At 43.5% G+C, this 19,108-nt stretch overlaps 1 protein-coding gene across 3 annotated transcripts; it reads left to right on the top strand.

Annotated features, from left to right (window-relative positions):
• Nucleotides 1-5,397, top strand: PTTG1 (PTTG1 regulator of sister chromatid separation, securin). Of its 3 annotated transcripts, none has more exons than XM_065690396.1 (6): nucleotides 1-191; nucleotides 1,000-1,102; nucleotides 1,421-1,599; nucleotides 2,255-2,339; nucleotides 3,165-3,314; nucleotides 3,828-5,397. In XM_065690396.1, exons 2-6 carry the CDS (start codon nucleotides 1,021-1,023, stop codon nucleotides 3,905-3,907), a joined length of 576 nt encoding a protein of 191 aa, XP_065546468.1. In that variant the 5' UTR covers nucleotides 1-191; nucleotides 1,000-1,020; the 3' UTR covers nucleotides 3,908-5,397. The 3 variants fall into 3 exon arrangements, with proteins under 3 accessions (XP_065546468.1, XP_065546467.1, XP_065546469.1); XM_065690395.1 differs by having other exon boundaries at nucleotides 5-207; XM_065690397.1 differs by having other exon boundaries at nucleotides 6-207; nucleotides 2,258-2,339.
• Nucleotides 5,398-19,108: the final 13,711 nt, after the last annotated feature.

The following is a 19,108-nucleotide window of genomic DNA, read 5'->3' as shown; positions in this document are numbered from 1 at the left end:
TAGTCGAAGTAGCCAATGGGCGATGCGGAGCTAATTTAAAAGGTGGCGGTTCGGCAGTGCAGGCCGCTGCCGGTTTGCTGTCTGAGGAGCGTCTGCGGCTTGGCTCGGCCTGGCCTCTGCGTGGCCTGGAGCGGGTCTGATCCTTCTCTGTGCGGGTGCTGCTGCGCTTAGACTTGGCGGTGGTGCCTGAGGTGGGCCCTGGGCAGGGTAAGCGCGGCTGGGAGCTGAGGGTGGTTGGTGGTACGGCTTACAGCCGGAGGGCGGGAGGTGGCTTGAACTAAGGGGAGCGCTGAGGCCGGCGGCGGTGAGTCTCGCTCTGACTTTGTGCTTGAGCTCTTGCCTTCAAGCTGCACCAATTAAAAGCAGCTTCTTCCTTCAGGCTGCTACTGAATGAGGGGCTGCTGCGTACCTGTGCAATGGCAGTGGCAAGCTCCAGGTGGGAGCTGCCTGGCTACTAATTAACAGCGTGAAGAAGTGCTCTGATCTATTGTCTCGGTTAGGGCTGAAAAACAGTAGTGAAGTTACCGGTTTGTATAGGGTGTCCTCGGTTTCTTTTTCTCATGAAAAGAGGTATCTGCTAGTAAAATAACTGTAATTGTACTTACATGCTCAAATGCTGCATGTTTTGAGCTAAGGACTGGATTGCTTAGCTAGGAGATGTACTCTTATTGTACCAAAGAAACCACAGAGAAGTAACAAAGCAAGCCGAAGGTATTAGATCTTTCCCTGTAGGATTGCTAGTGAGACTTTACTTCTTTCCTGAACTCATAAGCTCTTTTAGGACTATGAGACTACCATGTGCATTAATAATGCCTTCAAGCATAAGGGTCTGTAGCTAAACTACTATGAAATGATGGGAAGTATGTGCTTCTTCCCCCTTGTCTAAGGACCAGCACATGGTAGCTGTGTTGTCTTTAATGCGGTTTGTTTAAAAAGTGAGCTTTGGTGGAAAAAAGGTGACAAGAATAATTTCCTCTTTTTCGTGTATGGCCTTTCCAGAGTCTTCTCATCAACCTGAAGATGGCAACTCTGATCTTTATTGATCAGGAGAATGATGAAGTTGGCACTACTAAGAATCGGCTAAGACTCCCTTCAGGATCTTGTGCGTACATGCTGCCTTAGGACAGCAGGGCATCAGATAAAGTGCATAAATCCATGTCTTGCTAATCACTGCTTTGATCAGTAATAGTTTTCTAGCCTTATATTTACTTCTCTAATTAATTCTACTAAGCACTTCAAATACCATAAAAATGGAGAGAACTGTTTTTGTCATAGATGGGGCTTATGCTCCTGAGTTCTAAGTGATGGACAATGATTTTTGACAGCTACTTTTCTGACACATGTACTTACTGAGGCAAGCTTTAGGGTTGATATGGTGCTAAAGCTTGTTTGTTATTTTTTTTTCTTTCACCCACTCCAGCAAAAGTCTTATCTGACCGAACGCAAGTTAAGACTCCACTTCCCAAAAAAACAGTCAGTACATCTCCAGGTGCACCTCGCTCTGTCAGGAAGGCTCTTGGAAATGTGAATAGAACTCAAGGAGTCGCAAGCAAGTTGGAAAAGATAAGACAGAAAAGTCAGCATTGTGCTGCAAACAAAGTGAGTGCAACACACTTACGAGGGACAGAGGAGAACTTCCCCATCAGTTCTTGTTGTTTAGCATTGTCCTATGATATAGAATATCCCTTTGGTCTGTTGGGTCAGCTGTCCCAGCTGTGTCCCCTCACAACTTCTTGCACACCCCCAGCCTATGCATGGGTGGGGTGAGAAACAGAAAAAGCCTTGACTCTGTGTAAGCACTGCTCAGCAATAACTAAAACATCTCTGTATTATCAACACTGTTTTCAGTGAATCCAAAGCATAGCCTCCTATGAGCTACTAGAAGAAAAATAACCCTATCCTAGCCAAAACCAGCACAAGGCATACAGGAGCATAGGAGGTACCTGATGGCGAAGTAGTAGTTCTAGAGAAAATACTGAGTTAATGTCTTGTTCAGATGTCAAATATCAGGAACTTAGTATCATGACTGTAAATATTCCGGTGCAGTGATTTATTGCTGCTGTAGTGTTGTACTATGTAAACTCAACTGAAGCATTTGTCTGTCTCCAGGTTATTTGTGTTGAAGGTATTTAGGCATAACTGTTGACTGTAGCAGGCATTCTTGTCTGTAGACCTGTATAGCACAGGAAAGCCATTACAAATGGAAACTGCAGTAGCTCAAATAATGTAACTTACTCTTTCTATTATCACTAAGAAGACTGCAGGTTTAGAAAGCTGTGATGCAGTGGCTGAAGAACAGTGGCCAGAAATAGAAAATATGTTTCCTTTTGATCCTCGAGGTAAGAACTATTGGTGTAATTATCAAAATGAACAATCAGGCTTTCATGAGTGTTGCTATTGTTTTAAAGCTTTTTCTAAACTATTGTGGCAAATAAGTTAGCATTGCATTTCTCTGGAGTCCTTAAGCTAAGGGTGCTTGCTACTTCTGAAATACCATCTCATTCTCATTTAAGTATTTCTAATGGCAATAGCTGTGCTTCACAGGTGTAGTAGTCAGCCTTTTACTGTGATGGCATGAAACTACTTCCAAATAACCATGCAATAGCCTCTTAGTTTGTAAAATAGCAACTGGTAGACAAGTATTCTTGATAGAATGTCTGGTAGACAAAGGAGTACTTAAGCAGTACTGAAAAACAGACTAATCTTGATTGTATGCTGAGACAGTAACTTGTAACTGAAAAGATTCCTACTGCTGTAGGATATAATAGTTTCATCTTCAACTCTTAAAGCTGTTCTTTGCACAGCCCACTGCAGATAGTCTATTAATCATCCAAAGTGTGTCCTTAAGCTGTCTAGTTCATCTGGAAGTGAGTGTGCAAAAGCTAATCTGCCAAAAACTACTTTTGTGTTAATAAAACATATGCTGTGTGTGATGAAGTTGACTTGGTATAGTGATTGGGAAGAAATCTAACTGTTAATGTAAAGCAGGAACTTTTATGTGATGTATGGGATTTTGACAACCAAGATATAACTTTGAAAAAATACCCAGTAGAGGGGGGATTGTTGGATTGTGCTGTTTTGGACCTGCTCTCACTTCATTTAATCTAGGAAAATTTGTGGCTTCTCAGGCTGTTATTAAACTACAGTGTGTCTTTTTCAAATAGATTTTGAGAGTTTTGACCTTCCTGAAGAGCACAAACTAAGCAATATCAACCTGCATGGTGTTCCCCTCATGGTATTTGAAGGAACATATGAAAGATGTGTGAACGTGGTTCCTTCACCTGTGAAGATTGAAGAGGCTTCATGGGAGTCTAGTAAGTGGGAACTTGGCATGACTTGCAGTACATGCAGTGCTCGTTGTGGTTTAGGAAAGAATCTACTGCAGTAGTGAGCTGCCACTGCTCTCCTAGCTAGCACACTACTGTCAGCTTTTGTTGTATAGTCAAGCTGAATTTAACTAGTACAGGTAGTGGTCTCAAGTGATGTTGCTGAGTGTTGTAGACAGGTGGTGTGGTGTGGAGTTACTGAACACCAGAGCCAGCTCAAGTTGGGTCAATACTGCACTTGCACTGTTCCTTGTAAGGGCCTACCTGCTCTGTTGTGGGCTTATGCATGGCTGCATGCTTTGAGGTGCTCCAGCATGACCTCATGCACAGCCACAGATTCTTCAAGTTGTGAACTGATTACTTAAGTAGAGTTGTCTTATGCAATCAGACTATTTCCCTTAATAATTCAAGGGCCTTATGTTAATCCACTGGGAGCTAGTTTATATTTGGGAGTATAAATTCTGGGTTTCATGAGAAACTGATTTTTTTTCTAACTTTCAGACTTGCTACAATCAACTGCTGACTTTCTTGATACCCTGGATGAGATCATTGACATGCCACCTCCGAATTATGACATTTAATCCATATTTTGAAGCTTCTATTGAGTTCAAATTTCACAGTTCTGTATTTTTAAATAAAAGTTAATCTAACCTGTATAATACTAGATTTGTCTGTTTTAAATAGATCCAAGATGTACATAGTACAGTAGTGCTTTGAAAAAGAAGACTTAAAGCAGAGCCTGGGTAAGTGTCAAAGCAAGACTATGATACTCTGTCTGCTGTATCTGGAAGTTAGTAAGTGCTGATTAGACTACACAGTCATGATAGGTTGAGGCCTGTCTGAACTGTTTAGATAACTTTATTAAATACACATTAGTTTTAAACAATTGTGTAGTGTAAATTAAGTGCTAGAGCTGGTACTTTTGTGGCATGTTTTTTATTGAACTTGTTTGCTATTTACAGTGGTTGTTCAAGATGTGTTGGATTCTTCTGCAGCTGTAGACTGCTTCTAATTGTCACATCATTGTAGTGCTGATTGCTGGGTACTGTCTGTGCTCTGTGAGGAAACCCCATCCTTCAAGTTAGAAACACACAGATTCAATAATATATATATTTTTATTGTGTTTTAAGGGTCTTAACTCCTGTTCTTCATTACATAAAGCAGATCAATTGTCAGCCTTCACTTACCTACTTCTACAGCTCTTGGGCAGTGCTCTGATCTAGTTGTGTGACAGCAGCCTGAGCTGCCTTCAGCTTTCAGCTCATGCTTATTAACATGGATTGCAGTGCTGTGCCTGTGTTCTGGTCACATGCTGAGGTAGAAAGCCTTTCTGTATTCCATAATGCACCTGAGCTCTGAACAGGAGGTATTGCCGTTACACTGTGGCACTCTGTAATTGCAAGCAGTAATAATAGCAAGACCAGCTTTTCAGCTCACATTTTACAGTAATGTCTGAATTAACAAGAAAAATGCTTTAATGATTGTGAACCAACTATGAGATGATAAATCCTCTAGTGGAGGAATTGGGTTAATTTGGTGTGGTCAGTGCTGCATTCCACAGTTCTGCTGCTTGGAAGCATACTGTGGGTGCAACCTGACTGCCTGAAGATGAGATGCGAATCTGTAACCATAGTCCTTTCATGTGTTGCTTCTAGGAAGCTTAATGCAGGCAGTGAAGGAGTGCATGTGCTTTTCAATGGGTTGTCTGGTCTGCAGGTGCTGAAGGGAATGCATTTGCCCTGCTGTGATGACAAAATGAAGGCTCCTTTTAGTTTTGAAAAGGGTAGCAGGCAGAGCACAGAATACTCGGTTTTACTGTTTCCTGCTTATGGATGTTTCCTCAAGATGTTTCATTCCCTTAAATGCTTTTTTCTTGTTGGGGGGTAGATGGGCTTTCTTGGAATTGTCCTGTTGCAAATGCTGACCTTCAATAGGGACTAGAAACTTGCTGTTACTGGGTTATGAGATTTAACCAAGTGAAAAGGTGTTCATTCTGTTTCTTCAAACTTGTTCAGTATTGACTAAAGGGTTAAACTGTACTGAATTATACAATAAATGGTCTTTGTCTTCAGTTTCTTGTAATTTTTTTAAACTTCAAAGAATTCAGGGGAATATCAAACAAAAAAAATATGATTGAGAAAATTCTGTATAGAGTTTTCCAGTTTTGGCTGATCCTTAATTGCATTTTAATAGCTTTGGATTCTGAAATAACTTGCCCATCTGTGCTGAGAGAAGTTTAATAGGTATAGTCTACCAGCTGCAAGACTGGTAGACTATAATATATATAATAACTGTAAAAGAAAGTGTTAAAATGCATCTTCCTTTGGCTTTTAGTCTTTACCAGTTCAAATAAGCTTGGAGAAAACAGTCCAAGCCCAATTTTCCACAAAAATGGCTGTAATTAAGGCATTGAGACTGGTTCCACAGTGCCATCATGTGGCCCTTCATTAAGCAGCCACATGGGTGAAACAGTCCTTGGTCTGCAAAGCGTGTGATAATGTGGTATGAGATACCAATAAGCGTATGACATGAAATCATCATAAATGTAGGCTGTAACTTTTTGTATGTACAGACATTTTGTCTGGAGGGAGGTACTAGTGCTTTCTGTTATGGATGTTTATTGTGGCAAATATAATTATTTTTGGTTGGTTTAAAATGATCACTGTGATCAAGCACCCAGATCTATTATTTGAGCCTCTGGAGATAAGCTTTTTGTGCTGAGTCCATGTATGCATACATGCACACATGTCAACATTTATAACATGCTTGGTAGTTTTAAGTTTTTATACCAAAATGGGTAAGTATTTGTCTAAAGTTTGTAAAGGTGCTAAGTGGTTCAGATAGGCCTGTTGGTACTCACAGAGTTTAATCCCAAAAAGTTGTTCCTTGTGATTACAGCAGAACAGGTGTGCAGAAAGCAAAGTGTGAGTCAGACTTGGGAATATTGCTGGTTGGTCTTGCATGAGAATGCATGCTGCTGCAGTGTAGAACAGAAGATAACAATGCTAGAATAAATGATATGAGTTCAGACTGGTATAATCTTATTTTGCTTGAATTATTAAATCCTTTCAAACTTTAGGGGAAAAGACAGTCATAGGCTTTGTGTCCTTTACCTACATCCAATTTTCTTTTTCCTGTAAAAAATATGAAAGGGTGTTTTGGGTGCAGAGGAACGTTTTCTTTCGGATCCTTTTTAGTGTGTTTCATCAGATTTCCTACAAATCCTGTCTCTCACACCTGCTGGCAAGCAAGACAAGCCAGTCAAAGCTAGGTTTGAGTAAGAAACAAGCACTTTTCAAGATCTTATCTGTAAATAGTTGAGACCAAAAAGGTGTTTCATCATGTAGCCCATCTCTGAGCCAAAACAGGAATGTTGCTAGGAAGCTTCTGTATGGAATATAACTCTAATTAGAAACAAAATGCAGAAACCAGTTTTCTTTATACTACTACTATAGCTAATTAGTATTCAATATTTAAACACTGGTTAGCTTTTTAAAATGTCCATGATCCTTTAGGTTTAAAAGATTCAGAATAAATAAATGCTAATGGTTAATTTCGGACACATCCTTGACAAATCCAGAGTTAAGAAGTCTATAGCAGATGAATGATGAAGCTAACTTCAGTTTTGGTTAGATGTTGATTCTTAGCACCAAATTTCAGGTGACTGGGAATGCCTTTGTTCCTTACAGTAGTGCACCTCATCTGGGGCTTCTCGTTTTCATTGAGATTTCTGGTTAATGCAGGTCCAGGGTTTTGCTTTTGTAAAGTTTTATTTTCTAAACATTCATCAGAAAGATCCACTTGTTTCAGCTGGGTTTTCTCCCCATTTCATGTACTTTTCAGCTTGGCTAGCTGGGGTTAAAGAGAAATGCATGTTCCTGTGACCTGCATGAGAACAAAGCTGTGGTGAGACTCAATCTGTGGGTTGAGCTTCCTGCCTGCAGTGACCTGAGGAGATGGAAGTCACAGAAGCAGAGTCTCCTATTTAGAAAATGTAAACTGTAACTACAACATAGTCTGTGTCAGCCCCTGAAGTGCTGGCTTCCTGATGCTCAGTGTCAGGATAGCGCTGGGAATTCGGCACTGTTTCATGCCATTTCAGTTAACACTGACTTCCACCAGTGACTGAAAAATCAACTTCCTTAACTGTTCTAATGTTGATATACGCAGCTTTTTATACTGGTAAAGTTTTGTTTTCTGGTGGGGTGTTGTCTGAGATAGATGCAGCTTGAGCTCAAAATGGTGTCTGACACTACCCTGCACAACAGAAGTCCTATTTAAAACTGCTTGTGATGTTTTGGTTTACTTGCACAATTTACACTTCCTGCAAAGATCTGAGGTAAAATCTGGGATTTTAAATGCATGGCTGTGATGAAAACAAATGCTTGCTTGCCAGCTTGTTCTCAGTTTGAACAAGCCTTAAATCATTGTAACTGTAAACCATGATTGGCAAATCCGGATTGTAACCAAGTACACAGAGCAGGTATCTTTGAAGTTGGTTATGACTCGGTAAAGCAGCATCATTGACAGCGTTCTGGCTGTGAGAATCACTTTAAATCCTTACCTGGATTTCCGTAAGGAGAACTTGGAGATTCATAGAAAAATAATCTCTTAGCAGGCTGAGTAAAATTACTTCAGTGCACATCAGATAATTCATCCTATCTGTAATGTTCTGGCAGCGGGTGGCACCATGGTAACAGCATGTATTACGGCTTCTCACTCCCTCAACCTGACAGCTGTGGTGTGATGTTTGCCTTTGGTGCACAGTGCAGGCATCTGTAATGGGTTTCTTTTTGCTTCATTAATGTGAAATGGAGGATAAAAGTCAGCACTAAGGAATTCAGAGTGCCTTTACGCTATGACTGCAGGGAATAGTATATCAGCCAAGGGCATTTTTATCTTTTGTTGTTTAAAAAGAAAAGGAATTAGAAGCCTGAGGCAATTGGTCTCTTTAGGGTTAGCAGAGCCAGGAATCTTGTAACTTTTAGTTTCACTGTAGTTTTATTAGTGTTAGCTGTATAGAAATACAATAATGTCCCTCTAACTATCCTCAAAGTGGTACTAACTGTGTTCTGAGAGACATAGGCACTGATCTGCGCAACATGCTATAATGAGGTTTATATACAGTTTATATACACAATATATGCTTAGTAACTGGTTGGTTGGGATCTGACCGCAAGCACGTGTTCTTGCATAGAAAGTTACAAAGCATCATTGATAAATTTACTTGTAACTGTGGTTGGGAAGAAGTTGAAAGCACGGTGGGTCTGTTGTGCTTGAACGATCTATAGAATTAGAGGGAGAAGTTATAAAATGTCCTTAAAGTGTATTTTCTTGCAGTCAGATTATGAAGAAAGCCAGGATGAAAAATGAGCATGCGAACAGCCTGCTGGGGTGGCTCTTTTGTGCTTTTCAAACAGGTGAGGTAATCTCTCCCAGTCAATGAAGCTTGAGGGGAGGTTCAAGGAGCTGAAAGCAGTGTGCAAGGATATCACTGAGATGCTAAACTTGTCTTAAAAGCTGCTGAGGACCTTGAAGGTCAAGTAAGATGGAGGCACCATTTTGGTGATGAAGATTCTTTTTCTTGTATCATTTTTCAGTCACTTGAAGCAGAATTAGAGATGCTTCCTTTGGGATTGTAGTAATGACTGGTGTAGCTGTACACAAAAGGATTTGAAAGAGGGGAAGCAAAGGTTTTTTACATGGGACACTGAAGATTCAAAGAATAGACTGAATGATGCAGGGTGATAGACATGTGTGGAGACATAGTCTTCTTGGTAACACTTCCCTTACTGTACCTTAAATTCAGCTTCTAGTTCCAGCATAGCCTGACATAACCACAGCCTCGGAAACTTGGAGATGTACCTGCTCAGCATGGGCTTATCCACAGCCACAGATGCTTTGCGGTGTCCTGCTCCTGCATGGACCCATCCACAGGTCGTAGCACCTTCAACTCAAAATTCACACTGGAGTTCTAGCCTGTCCAGTACAGCAGCACAGAAACAGCACTGGTGTCCTGTCCATCTGCCAGCCCTGGGGCACCACCACTGCTGCTATCAGAATGTCCCAGGCATGGTACACCAAGATGATGAGCAGTGCAGTGGTACAGCAAGGAGCAAAGGCAAAAAAACAGCCACTAACAAGCACTAGACTCTAATTTACAGTAAGGCAAGCAAGCTCCATGGCAAGCACAGGAGCCTGCTGATTAATAGCTGGGCAGTAATAACAGGTACAAATGTGATCTAGCACATTCCAGCCAAATCTGTTGTTATCTAGAACTGTTTGAGCCCTATGTGGTGAGCCAAAAAGGACTGTTGTGGTTTACTCTCAGCTGGCAGAGCCACTTGTTTGCTCCCTCCCAGCAGTGGGCTGGTGTGAGAAGCAAAGGGCCTTGACTCTGTGTAAGCAGTGCTCAACAACAGCAAAAACATGCCTGTATTATCAACACTGCTTTCAGCACAAATCCAAAACACAGTGAAACAAATTAATTATCCGGGCCAAAACCAGCGCAGTAGGTTTCATAGATCTTAAACCAGCCACTAGAATGCCCCAGAAAACATGGGTTTCTGATGTGAGAAAAACCACTCTCACCTTGCTGTACCATTGAGGTGTGTTCTGGCAGCCGTGCCCAGTTTAGATGTCACTCATGCGTCAGGCTCACAAGTGTTGTATTTTGGGGTTGAGTATTTTCCTCATAAAGCAAAATCCTGGAGGAGGCAGCTGTTTTTTGAGCTATTTGAGCATTTAATAACCTTTTACATGCAGGTATCCCACTTGGCTTCAGCAATAGACATTTGGTTTCATTTTCATGATTAACCCAGAGCCTCCTTGATAAAAACACCTTTTGGAGCTGACCTGTCAGCCCCTCTTCATGGCAAGTGTGGATCTTGTGTATTTCTGACTTGAGAAAAGGTCCTGCAGAAGAGATAAAAGCATGGTTGGGGCAGCTCTGCAGGTAAATTTGACCCCATTTCCTCTGACCAGCAGTACAGAGGTAAGGCACCAGTGTAACTAAAAGTGACCCTTGGGGTGCATGATGTAAATCCAGCCTTTTAGGGCACTGCAGCGTCGGCTGAGCCCACTTCCACGTGAGTGCTCAACAACCCTGTGGGATCTGCTCCTGTGTTTCCTAGAGACCGGATCCTGCATCTTCTGCTCTCTCCTAATGCAGGCAAAATTTCCACGAGCAAAACTTTGAGAGCACTGAGTAAACCCAGGAGTTTCGAAAGTGCTGCAGTCAGGAGGGGGTGACAACAGCTCATGTGCATACATCCACGCTCCCTTTTTCCTTGCTCTAGACATGTCTCAAAACCAAGCTGCTGCACAGAGTCTCTGCAGAGAGAGTGTAGCAGCAAGTGGGAGCTGCTGTTTTCTTGGTGCCTTTTCCCCCTGTTTCCTGCTGCAGGTTGAAAACTAGCCGAAATCCTCAGGTTGGGTCCAGCAGGCATGGTGGGAAAGCACATGGGGTGAACTTCACGGCATGGAGGTAGAAATGGAGGTCACCACACCAAGAGCAAGGGGCCATGCCAAGGCTGGCACAGGCAGCCCCTTGCCGTACCTGGAGGTGGTTAAACTGGGGAGGTGGGACAGGGAGAACTGGGCTGTCCTCACTATGGCTGGGAGGTGGGAGCTCCGGATGCTGTCAGGAGAGACAAGCCTCATCGTCTGACATAGGTGGCCCTTTGCTTTGGTGGCACGAAAGAGGAAAGACCCCTCTTGCCACACTGATGCCTGTAGGGAAAGCCAGGACCTTTTTATTGCTGCAGTGATTGTGAGCTCAGTGTTGTGTAAGTCCAGTCTTCATCTCTGAATATAGAAGCGAAAATGAATTTAAATATGGTCAGGTTTGCATGTATTTATTGCAAAGATAATTGTTTTTAATTCGCATAATGTTACGAATATATTCGTTGGCAGAGGAATGACAAGGCGGGGCATTTGCTGTCTGGTGAGAGGTTGAACTTGCTGTGCTGCTGTTCAAAGTCTCAGTGGATGGCAAAGCCAGTCACTGAGTGAAAATGGAGAAGTCAGAGTGGGAGCTTTGAAGAATGAGGACAAAGTATTGATGACACAATTGGGGTTACATGAAGAGAATATCTCATTAGTGAGAGATGGGGTTATTGCTGTGAATGATCATGCAGGATGGCTGTGAAAGGATGCAGAGACCTCAGCGATGGCATCTGAAGGGCTTTGGTGTGAGTGCTGTGAAAAGAGGAGAGGCTGAGCCGTGAGAGGGAGGCCCTGATGCTGGATGGCCGGAAAGGGTGGGCAGAAACCAACTTTTCCCACATTCCCCTTGCTGTGAGGCTGCCTCTCTGAGGCCTCAGCCCCAGCCCCACTGCAGGGTGAGGGACCAGGTCCGAGCAGCGGGGCGGGGCAGAGCCCCTACCTTGTGGCCTCTGTGCACATCACCACTTCAAGTGCTTTGCCAGTTACGCAGCTGCCACTAGATCTCAGTGGCCTTACCTGTGTTTCCATTGCCAGTTCTTTGGGCACAGCAGCCTGTGTGCATGACGTAGATCCAAATAAGGAAGAGAATTCTCCTTGATCCTGAATTATAAACCCTTGTCTTCACAGAGGGCAGGCGCTGACCCTTTCTCCAAAAAACAAACGTATTTTCTCGTGCGCTGTGACAGTGATTGCTGTGCGACAACAGAGAGTGCCTTTCATATTTCTCTGTCGCTTTTCTCACCACTGTTGCTGCTCAAATTGCTTCTGACATCTAAACCAGATGCTGCTGCCAACCTTCCATGAGCAGCCAGCTGGGATAGAATCATAGAATAGTCAGGGTTGGAAAGGACCTTAAGATCATCAAGTTCCAGCTCCCTGCCATGGGCAGGGACACCTCACACCAGACCATGTCACCTAAGGCTCTGGCCAACCTGGCCTACAGCACTGCAGGGATGGGATACTGGATATTTAGAGGGTTTAAGCAAAAATATCTGGAAATATTAATATTCCCTACAGTGTTTTTTTTTACAGCTGCACTCTGTGTGTGCACCTTGGAGGGAGTGCAGGGGAGAGTGAGCAGAGCTCCTTGGGATATGAAGCCCAGGTCACCCTGTTCTTCCTCATTTGGTAAACTCCCAACTATCCACAGAGACAAAAACCAACGTGTGCCAGTCCCTGCAGTGAGGGATCTCCCTGGGACTGTCGCAGGGAAATGCCTGCAGGCCCTTCCTTGCTGCTCTCCAGAGCAGTACCCCCTTCTCCAGCCTGTGGGGTGAATAGCGTGGCTATAGCCAGCCTTCCTTCTGAAGCAGCTTGGACAGATGTGGGAAGTCCCCGCTGTGAGCAGGTCCCCGCTGGTGTCTGAAGAGCAGCACTGAACACCTCTGCAGGGCAGGGATTGGAAGGGCTGCTCCATGCGCTGGTGAATCATTGCGAGGGCTGGGGCTGCAGCACACGGCAGATCGCAGCAGGCACAGACACCCTCTGTGCTGGGATGTCCCCATCGGGGATATCAGCTTTCAGTGGACCTGTTTCCTCAGCAGGAATGTTTTCTTTGGCTGTTGTTCCAGTGCAGGTTCTGCAAAGCCTCTATGACTCAGTTCTGGATTGAGGAAAACCCCCAAACAGCAAAGCCAAGCTTGAACCAGTTACTGTTCGGTTTCAGTTTTCTCTAAGCCAGGTGAGCAAAACCATTCCAGCTTCAGGAATCTGTAAACTAACATGTTTAGCTAACCTACCGTCTTGTTCTTTAATCAAATACATTGTACTGCTGGAATTGAGTAGTTCAGAGCATTTTGTATTTCACTCAGCATGATACCAACCTCCTTTAAAAAATCTGGTTAGCCAGAATTGTGGTTCTCTGTACGTGCTGCCCGTGGAAACTCCAGGCAGGAGAAGTGAGTCGTGATTCTCTCTGATGGACTCTGTTTATTTTCAGGGAATGTACCGAGTTCTGTTCATCTAAACACATCCAGCAGCAAACAGTGAGTGACAGTTTCTTTGCTCTCAACCTCTTTTCAGCTTGAAACCTTTTCCTAAGGCTGTTTAGGTATTGCTAAGTCCTTGCCCATCATCTTCCTCAAAAAATACACAGCCCTGGAGAGCTGCTTTTAGAAGCTCCATGGTCTTTTGGAGTGGAGCCTGCTGTGTTTCACCTCCTGGATTTTGTGAAGGAGCTGATAAATCCTTTTTAGGTATTTTAAACTGTCAGTTATGGTGTCCCATTCTTAGGAAACCAAGATTTCTAATTCCAAAGCTGACCTACAAAATCTCTACTCTCTAAACTTCGTTTTGTGAATGCGGTATCCCCCGTTCCAGCAGCAATGCCGACCTCCCAGAGCTCGTGTGGGAGAAAACAACCAAAGTGAAAATGGAATCATTCCTGCGGGAAGTTGATTCCAACAGCACAGCACTTTTCTAAGAATAATTATTCTGCTGGCAGCCGTTCAAAACTTGCAAGTTGTAACCAGGTGCCGGATTTCGCTTTTTACTTTCTACCCAATCTTGCCTCAGCTTTTTTTCCTCAGATAAGAGGTTCTCAACCGCTTCTTTCAGTGTTAGTAAACCTCCCTCTGAAGAGTTGTGCTTTTCTGTGCCCGTCTTCCCACGCCTTATTCTGAATTTCTTTTGAAACTAGGAAGGATCTGGAAATGCTTTGCATTGAAACCCAGTCGCCTTGAGGAAGCTCATACTCTACTTCAGTCATATCCCGGTTCCCCAACCTGGTGTATGTGACCATGCTGTGACTCTGAAGTCTTTTGCTACAGTGGTTTGCTGCTTTGTAGAAGACTGTTCTTGAAAGGAGCAGAGGGGAAAGGACCTTTGTTAGCGCTGGAACTCAGCCAGCTCTGTGTCCTTCGCCAGGTATTTCTTTTTTTAGTTGGAACTAGCATCCTATTTTTCTGATTAATAAAGAGAGCAAAAATGGGTTTGTCCTCCTAAGAGCTTCAACAGTGTGCTCGCAACAGAGGCCAACACGGTAGGAACCTGACGTACTACCTGTGGAACAGCTAGTTCTTTATTTCCCTATTTAGGAGCCTGCAAATGTTGGTGGGAATTTGTCGCCCGTGGAGAGCCTCAGTGCTTGTGTGACTGTCCAGACTTGAGAGCTGAGTGTTATTTCCTGGTACCGCAACCGGGAATACAGCATTTCTGTGTGATGGGCAGTGCTGTCAAATCGCTAGAGTAAAATTTTCAAAGCTGTTTGTGTGACTTCGGAAGCCAGGTTCTATTTTTAGATGTAATTTGTGTGCCTGGAGCCACACCTACAAAAGCATTTGGGCCTTTTTTGTACTTATCCCGAACATGCAGATCCTCAGAACTTCTGCCGTCGTGCAGCTGAGCTGCGGTAGCACTGATGGCTTATGGCTCTTCTGTTTACTCTAGTTGATACTTGGGTAAGCATCTGTTACTGGACATGAAGCTAGGTTCCCATTTATGCCTAAGCCCTGCTAAGATGTTTCTTGGTCTGTGGAGGCTGCTGTGACAGTGTTTTCAGAGAGATTTCTTCTCGTGTGGGATGCGGGCAGAGTAGGATGGCAGCTGAGGAGGAGGTGTTGGTGTTTCTATTTCCAATAGCACAGTGCTCAGATGAGTGCGTGAGAGGCCAGTGCTCAGATTTCAAGATGCTTGAGGGGACTTCAAATCCTGATCCCAGCTGAGTTATTCTGGAGGACACTTCTCAGCTGCTCCTCCCGAGCAGAGCTGTGTGGGATGCTTCAATGTGCCTGGGCAGGGAGGGGATGAGATGGTGGCTTGGTGGTTAGGCTGCTTCTGCAGGGAGAAAGCAAACTGGTCCTCTGCATAGAGGACTTCGCTCCCTTCACTGGTCAGTGAAGAAGGGTCCCTTTTCCTCTTTGCTCCTGCTCTGCTGGCATGCTCTGCCCCCAGGTTCACTCGCTTCAGTTCTGGATGATCAGGTCTTTGTCCCCTGTCTGTGTATCTGCAGCAAAGGGGTTGCTGTTTGCTGTCTCTCCTGCTCAGGGCTGACTCACTTCCTGTCTTAGTAACTCATTTGAAACCTTCCTGTTTTCTTTAACTTCTGAGTGCAAAGCATCTTAGTGAAGCCATCTATGAAGCTTATTACAGACATTGTACTGTGCTGCCTGACACTATTCTGCATCAATTCTTTTCACTCAAGCTGGCTGATAAGGTGGCAGCAGATATTTTTTAACCCATTGAAATGCTGCATTCACCCTGGTGAGAGCTGTTTGTCATAAGTGCGGGGTGCAGGCAAGCCCAGGGTTCATCTCAGGCAGCAGTGAGCAGCAGAGATGCTTCAGGCCAGGCCAGGCCAGAGCTGGGGCAGATCTGTGGGTGCGTGGTGGGGTCTGTGCTGTACTGGCTCTCAGCCTGGTTTTCATGCATGTTAAAGCCAGCCACAGAAAAACAATTATTAGAATGATAAACCTGAGGAGAATAACTCTGGCAGGGTTTTAAGACACTAGGACAGATAATCTGGCTGCTATGACCCTGAGCAAAGCTGTCCTTGTAACATCCAAGCCGTCTGTGCAACTACAGAGCAAAATTCTTCCTTTAGGATAAGAATTATGTGTGTGTACATGCACTCACGTACACAAACAGACTCTGGGGGGAAGGTTAATGCCTCTGTATGAATCTCTGCAGGCATTTCCTACTGGGAAAGCTTCCCAGTTTAGAGAAACATGTCATGTAGGGTAGCTGCAGTGCTCCTGTCTTGGCTTGTTCCTCCCTTTTTTGTGAGTCTTGTCCACAAGCAGAGCTCTGTGGCTTCTGGAAGCTGCACAGGTTATCAGGAGTATGTGGAAGGGCTGTTTCCGCCATCCCCTCTCTCCTCTGTTACCCAAGCATGCCTGACAGAGCTCTTCACTGCTTGCAGAAGAGGTGGGAGCACCGCGTCCTAATTTGTATGTCTATTGTAGTGCAAAATAAGAATTGGCTAATCAAATCCTACCTGGCTTGTGATTTGACCATGTGCAAAGTGGGCTATGGAAGGTGCATGGTTTATAAAATATTACCTAGGTTTGTCTGTCAGCCTGATCTCTTGAACAAATCGTATTGATGTTCAAGGAATGAGTCAGAAATCAATGAGAGAGCTCATAAGATTTGTAAGTCAACTCAGCTTAAAGAAACCTGACAACTGGAAGCACAAAAGTAGAAAATGATATATGTACTTGTACAAGACTCTATAGTGTAGAAAAAGACTCAGGCTTATTAAGAACTCATACCTCAAGGGAAACAAAGGAAAGTTTGTTTTTAATAGTACTGAGGGAGAAAGCCCGGTTTCTTCGAAAACATTGTGGATTTTGCCATAGTTTTCAGTGGGACCAGGCTCCAGCTCCTCTTGGAATTCATAACTCATGGTATTATCTCACTGTCTGTTACAATGAAATGCTGTAAGCAGGGTTGGAAGATTCATGAAATCATGCAAGAAGTGGCTATATATCTACTGCGCTTTCTGAAGGCTATATATTTGTGAAAGATATTTTATATGCAGGACCTGATTTATCTCTGATGCCTGCATGTTTTATACTGCTGTAAAAATTTTAACTGGCTTAGAGAGATCCTTCCGTTTGTGAGGACCTTTCCCCCCAGTGAAAGAAGGAAGTCAGCCATTTATACAGAATAGAGTGAACAGCAACAAATAAAGGAGAGAAGCTGGAACTACCTGATGGTGATGGTTCTGTCAGCTGGGCTGTGACTTAATGCCTTTAGAACGCACTGCATGACCACACATAGTGCTTCTGATAGTGCTGCACTCAGGGCTGTAGTGTTGTCTTGTTTGGCTTAACGTAATATTGCCTCAAGAAATTCCAGCCACTGAATTTAGACTTCCTGTCCAAACCCAAATTCAGTTAGTCAAAACTTTCCAGATGAGATGCTAAGACAATAATAACTGTCCTGACTGATGTCAGCTGTTGAGCAGTGCACAGTATATTGTCTGTCTCTTCCTTTATGAGTCACTGTGTGCAAGCTTTCTTCCCCCTGTTAGCCTTTGCTTTTGTTTCACAAAGCAGAGAATTTGTCCTGTCATCCTCCCTTTGTAAAGGCCTGAAAATGCTTAGGATTTCCTGATCACCTTTTTGCTTTTGCTTAGAAGATATGCTGAGGACTGGGGAATGTGATTCTCTCACCATGGGACTCGGGTTGTGTTTAGCTTTAAGTTACCCAGCTGTAACACATGCACATAATGAAACCTTCCTTTTGGGACCCAGGAAACTTGAATAGTCTTTACTTAAAGAACCAGCAAGGATGTATTGGTCAGCAGGGACCAGATTAATGTAGTTCAGTGTCTTTTACAAAGAGGCTTTTAAACCTGGGGCTAGAGCGAGGATGCATTTTGAAAGGTGTACCACTGAACACTGCAAATATAGCTCAATCCTAGCCTGAAATATCACTGTTCCTGTCTCCCTAAGCAATGACTTACACAGATTCATTTGCACATCCTTATTGATTAATCCTGTGAGGGTCTTTGCTTCTTTGTGCCCAAAATTGACCCAGGGCAGCATCATGGTATTTTATTAGCTAACACAAGGTCTCATGCTGGTGAAAAGCAAAATGCCATTTCCAGATGTTTTCAAAACTTTGGGAATATTTCCAATCTGGATCTGGACTCAGTGTCAGTAGATCTGTCTTCCAATGTAAATTACTCTTGTTGCATATTTTAACACAGGTATTAAAATGAGGAATGATTTTGTGTGTGAAACTTCTGCTCTTATAAAAGGCATTTTGAGTATTAGCCTAGATGGAGATCTGTAAACCAGATCTTGGAATGAAACAGAAGATGGTAAATACTTTTGCCCTGAGTATGGGCAACCTGAGCCTTTGTACTGACTCAGAGGGATGTGGTTATTAACAATAAATATCTTCCCAGTTTTCTTCACTCCAAAGTAGCTGGTCCATACATGAGCTTGTTTTTGTGGTAGCCCTTAGGGTGAATGCAGCAGAAAACATCAGAGCTCTCATGAAATGCATTTGATATGTTTTATTCATTGGGAGTGGAAAACAGATTAAGCCCTTAATGCTTGCAGTCCTGTACCTGGGAAAACATTCCTAGCTGCTTCCAGACTTGTAGATGGAGTGGGTTTCTCCAAGATCTATAGAAGTTGTGTGTGAAGGAGAACCTCCTGGAATGTATCCTGGAAAAGCTCCTTGGCCTGACTGAGATGAAGGAGACCAGTGGAGTGGGAGTGATTTCCTGTGGGTGAGTCCTGATTCAGTACCCACCAGAACTGGAAAATGTTGGGGGTTCAGACTGAGGTGGTGGAGCTTTACTCTTCCAGGGCTAAATCCACAGATCAAAGAGTAGAGCCTGCTGTTAGCCTGCGATGAGTGGCTGTGAAATAGGTTTGGAAACATCTGTCTAATGCCTGATAAGCAAGTGCCTACGTTGAGCAAAACAAGGACTGGCACACTTGCCAGCTTTGCCCGAGAAGCCTGTGGGATGAGCGGGTACCAGTGTTTCAAGCAGTTTCTTTCTCTTGAGGCAGAAACAATCTGCCTCAAGTCAGTGGTGAACATTAAGATAGAGTATGCAATCTGTGCTGCTGCTTCTGCTGCATTATTTGTTTGTGGATAAATAAAGGCATTTAATTAACCAGACATTTCATTCCATCCCTTTTTAATAAGCTGGAATTACACACACCGAGCATCTTGATGCAGGTATGGAAAAGTAGATTTGTTCATGCCAGTTTTAAACATCAGTCGCATTATTTTGGCTACCAGAGCTGTTAGGCTACAGGTCTAATCTCTTCTCCATTAGGGTCTTGCTTTTTATTTAGATTTTAAAACTGTATTCAACTGAGGTTTTGACCGAAACTGAATCACTATGTACTTGAAAGCTAAAGAGCTTATCA

This window comes from Lathamus discolor, chromosome 10 (genome assembly GCF_037157495.1).
Source record: "Lathamus discolor isolate bLatDis1 chromosome 10, bLatDis1.hap1, whole genome shotgun sequence".
NCBI lineage: Eukaryota > Metazoa > Chordata > Aves > Psittaciformes > Psittacidae > Lathamus > Lathamus discolor.
This window is presented reverse-complemented; position numbering and strand designations above follow the sequence as displayed.